At 48.1% G+C, this 4,723-nt stretch overlaps 1 protein-coding gene across 2 annotated transcripts; it reads right to left on the minus strand.

The window, feature by feature from the left end:
* Positions 1 to 104: 104 nt before the first annotated feature.
* Positions 105 to 4,591, minus strand: FUT11 (fucosyltransferase 11). Of its 2 annotated transcripts, XR_014000256.1 has the most exons (4): positions 3,810 to 4,591; positions 3,068 to 3,693; positions 924 to 1,548; positions 105 to 825 (listed from the first exon to the last, which is right to left on the minus strand). XR_014000256.1 is itself a non-coding variant. In XM_081158147.1 (3 exons), the coding sequence occupies exons 1-3, from the start codon at positions 4,515 to 4,517 to the stop codon at positions 1,401 to 1,403; spliced, it is 1,482 nt and encodes a 493-aa protein (XP_081014273.1). In that variant the 5' UTR covers positions 4,518 to 4,591; the 3' UTR covers positions 105 to 1,400. The 2 variants fall into 2 exon arrangements, 1 of the variants encoding a protein (XP_081014273.1); XM_081158147.1 differs by having other exon boundaries at positions 105 to 1,548.
* Positions 4,592 to 4,723: the final 132 nt, after the last annotated feature.

Consider the following 4,723-nt stretch of genomic DNA (forward strand, 5'->3'; position numbering starts at 1 on the left):
CCAGTAAAATCCAGCCTAAATAATACCTTTCCTTGGCCACATCCTTAGATGTTACAATATTAAAGGTAGGACCCTAGTTGTTGAGGCATCTACATATATATGTATTTTTATATGTGGTGATAAATATATACATACATTCAAACTAATTTTCCACCAGATATATTGATAAGCTGTGGAACTTCTGTGGTGATAATTCATTAATACAACTTTACAACCAGGGAGCTCTAAGGGCCAAGTTATTCTTCCCTGTTCTACTGCCCCAGAAAAAGCTAATGACCTCCCTGCCCATTAAGCTGTGTCTTCAAATCAGCAATAGAAGGGTTTGGCTACACCCCCAAATCTAACAGCTTTTTATTTAGCCAGCCACTATGGTGGCTTAAATCTCTTGCCTCACTTCTCATCCCCTTGACCTTGGGTGGGCTCCACAAAATGTAGTCTCAGAAATACTATAAAGTTGTATAAAAGGGTATCAGTAATAGAATGAATGAAGCCAGAATATTCATCCCAATTAAAATGAAAAGTGCTACAGAATATGAGGTAATTACTAGAGCTATATTGCTGGGCTGCTTTTTCCACCATAATTTCATGACTCTTTGGCGGAAATGGGACTTTTGTAACATATAAAAATAATAAAACAGGGAAGACTTCATTAGACAGAAAAGAACAAAGACCTATAAAATGTTTCACTTTGATTCACACTTGCCTATTTTAATATTTCAAAATCATTATATATATAAAGCTGTCAAGTCTATAGCTAGTTTAATGCAAGAAAGAATGTGGGAATGGTGGGAAGGCTGCTGCATCTTCATCAGTAATTGTGGAAAACTAGGAAAGAAAAAAACATTTAAAATAAAAAGTTTGACATGAAAGTCCTGGTAAATGATATAAAAAATACAACTCCAGAGAACCAGAATACAACCCACCAGGAGTTTTGCTTCACCACCAGCATAACAGTTTATAAAGCAGACGATCTGGAAAAAAGAAAGCATACTAAATAATCAGGGGTTTGAGGAGCAGCGCACAAGCAGTCTTACCTCATCTGGGGCCAGTATTAAGGTGCTGTTCTAATCATAATCGAGATGAAATGACTAGAGACATAAGTCGTGCCTTAAAAATTCTGTTGATCAGCTCCTTCAATCAAATGGGTGTTTCAGGCTTGTTTTCCACTGTCCAAGAACTGGATGCCTTCATCTCTCCTTGAGGAGAGGCCCTGTTACCACAGGCTGAGACCCCGGCTACACTTCATTAGGATAAAATGTCAGTGGATATAACTGGAATCCCTTGAATTCATGATAAGACTATGTTCATTAGGGGTTCGTGCAGCAGATGCCCCTCGTGTCCTGTGGTAGAATGACTTCCATCTCCTTAACTCGACCAAGTTAAAAGCTCTCGTGGGATATTTAGAGATTTTGGTTCCTTTTCAGGAAGATCTCATGTAGGTAATCCCAAAATTTCTTCTGTTGTGTCTCGTTGTTGTGGATCATGGCAGTGAGAGCTTCCCCCTGGTCCAGACCTTGCCAATAATCTTGCAGCCACATCTCCTTCCAGCTGAAATATCAAAATGGGGGGTGGGTTATGCAACCTCAGCACAACTATGGAGCCAACAAAATGTTGAGATACAGTGGTCTCTGGCTAGCACAGGGCTCTGCTTCAAACGGAAGGAATGTGAAGTAAATCCAGTACTAGTTCAGGTGACAGTAAACCACAAACACGAATATATCACACAGCCCAATTAATGAGTTCAGCTTCCTAACTTGCCTGCCCCCGGTTCCCAAATGTGGAGGGAGTTCAAAGGCAGCGGCAGGGGCCAGATTAAGGAAGCAGTTGTTATTTAGATGGTTGCCTTTAAAAAATATATTTTTATTGATTTCAGAGATAGGAAGGGAAAGAGAATCATCAGTGATGAGTCATTATCGGCTGCCTCCTGGCGTGCCCTCTTCTGGGGATCAAGCCAGCAGTCCCATGCCTGGGAATCATCCTGAGATCTCCTGGATCAGATGGTTGCCTTTTAGGTTGCACCTTTGTTTCAATAATCAAAATGAAGGTGCAACAGCATCCAGGGTCCAGATTAAGACACACCTGAATTTATTAAATGTTTACATTGTTTTACACTTTTCCTCTAGTAAATCATAATACTATGTTCAGCATAAACTAGATACAAATTACTTGATGGAGGACTTCATTTCCATGACCAAACTGTGCCAGTAGCACATATAAACAGCCCTCTGCTGCCATCTACTGTCAATGTCAGTCTCTGCAGGCCAATCTAGCAACCAAATTTAATCATCTTTTACTGCCTCTCCCCTAACAGGTGTGTTTTGCTGCAAGTGGCTTCAATAATTTCCCGCTCCACCTCCCATGCTGACCTTGTTCCCCCCACTGCTACCACATTCTGCCATCTACTGCAGTAGCCTCACTTCCCTTCTGATGCACATTGCCCACCATTGTTAATTCTCTTTTTGAAAGAATTTCCCCTATTCTGTCTAGGGTTTACGTAAAATTTATCATCCAAATCAGCATACTTTTAAGAGTGAAAGGAAGTGCTATTAGTAATTATGCCAGGTTAACGTGTGTGACCCTGACTATTGCAGACATTCTTCCCTCAAAATACTCACCTTTGCATTCCTCATCCCCACCCCTACCATATATACAAATACAAAAGGTGCCCAATAAATAGCTGAATTGATTTTCAGGACAGTACAATTCCTGAGCTTGGTATTCAGGCTATGTATATCCTGGCCCCACTTTATCTGCCCAACTTTGTCTCTCCCTCATGACTTCTCTGAACAAGCCCTCTGCTCTGGTTGAAACCTTTTTTAAGTTACTATTGCAAAGGTCCACATAAGCTGATTTTCATATGTTGTTGCCTTGAATTATATTCTACATCTTTACTGAGCTTTTTTAGTTTGTTTTATATCCTCAGCTAGACTCTTGACACTTTAAAGACAGAGTGAGCCCTTCTCATAATTTCCTTATACAACAGCCCCTCAGCACCTAGTGCCAATTCATTGCCCACAGAAGCAAGTAAATAAATCATTTTATTTGATGGCTGCAGGGAATCCCTTACCTGTCACTCTCAGGAATCTCTTCCATACTGCCAAAGCCAGGTGTTGGCATTGGGCAGTCCATGTGTGAGGGCTGGGCAATGTGAGGCTCAGGGAAAGGGATGTCCCCAGGAGAGGCTGCGTGGGCTTTCTCGGCATCCAGCCTAGCCAGTTCATGATCACAAACGAAACACTCGAAGCCATTGAGATAGTTGGGCAATAAAGGATCATTCACTCCCCACTCCCGATGCTTCAGACTATTCAGAAGGAACTGGTTGGTGATGCCCCCAGGATGTTTGTATGCCAGATATTTCATATATTCCTCATCATTCTTGTCCAGAAAGTCAATAAACTCTGCCAGCTTCTGAGGTGACTCAAAGTCATCAATAAGGATGATGGAGTGATTGTTGGGCATCCAGTCCCTCACAGAGGGAGAGCCGCGATACACAGGCACAGCACCAAGGTGCATGGGGCGCCACAGTTTTTCTGTCATGTAGTCGTCACAGATAGCATTTTCGAGGGCCAAATGGAACTTATAGCGGGACAAGAAGGCCAAGAGCTCTGGATCCTCGGTGGTGGCTGTGGCTGTGTCCTGTAACCGTGGAGTGGGCAGCTCCCGATTTTGCAGGCATTTCCCGTATGAGTCCACCTGAGCAGGGTAGAATACAGGTCAAGAGGGGTCGGCGCGTCGGCCCGGACACCAGGGGTCCTGGCCTCAGCCCGGCGCGCCCCCACCCCTCCCAGTCCCGCCACGCCCGCACCCACCGGGATGTAGCGCATGAGCTCGCGCACGTAGCGGTCCCGGTCCGCAGGCACATCACAGTGCGACTGCAGATAGAGCAGCGGCGCGTAGCCGCGGCGGCGCCACTCCGCACGCTCCTGGAGCGGAGGCGCCGGGCGGCGCAGATAGGCAGTCCCGGGCAGCCACTGCAAGGGCAGCGGGTAGTCCGAGTGGCGGCTGAAGGTGGCGGTGATATTAAAGAGGCGGATGCCTGGGCCGTGGCTCAGCACGAAGTTGTTGAGGGGCGACTCCTCGTGCAGCAGCGCCCAGCTCTGATGCCCCAGACGGGGCAGTGGCGCCTCAGACGCGCGAAAGTCGGTGCCATAGAAGAGCAGCGCGCGCGTGCGCAAGTCCTTCCGCACCCGTCGGTCCCGGGACGCCACGCACGCGCCGCGCGCACACTCGATGCGCTCCGAGTCACCCGGGAAGTGGGGAAACAGCCCTGGGCTCCACCACAGCAGCACCGGCAAGTCCGCTGCTTCCCCCCTCCCTGGCCACGGGGTCTCCGGACTGCGCGCCACCCCCACTGCGCCCAGCGCCGAGGGCGGCCGGAAAACCGTGCCATCCCACGGCTCCGCCCACTCCGCCTCCCCACCGGTCTCCCCCTCAGTCATGGGCCCAGAGCGGCTGGGCGCACAGACACTAAGCACTCCCAGAGCGGCAAGCACAGCCCGGTTGCGGCCAACCGCCATGTCCACTCTGGCAGCCAAATCCCTTCAGACAGCACTAGACACCGCCCCGCGCTAAGTCGTGACCGGAACCAGGCAGTAGGCTGCTGCTGGGGGATTGTGGCGCATGCGCAGTTCCTCTCAGCCGTCCACTTCCTGGGAGCGACTCCGCTAAGTAGAAAGGACCGGAGGGCAAGTGATACGTTGCCGGTAAAAATGAGGCTGCTGGT

This window comes from Miniopterus schreibersii, assembly GCF_964146895.1.
Source record: "Miniopterus schreibersii genome assembly, chromosome: 14".
NCBI classification, from domain to species: domain Eukaryota; kingdom Metazoa; phylum Chordata; class Mammalia; order Chiroptera; family Miniopteridae; genus Miniopterus; species Miniopterus schreibersii.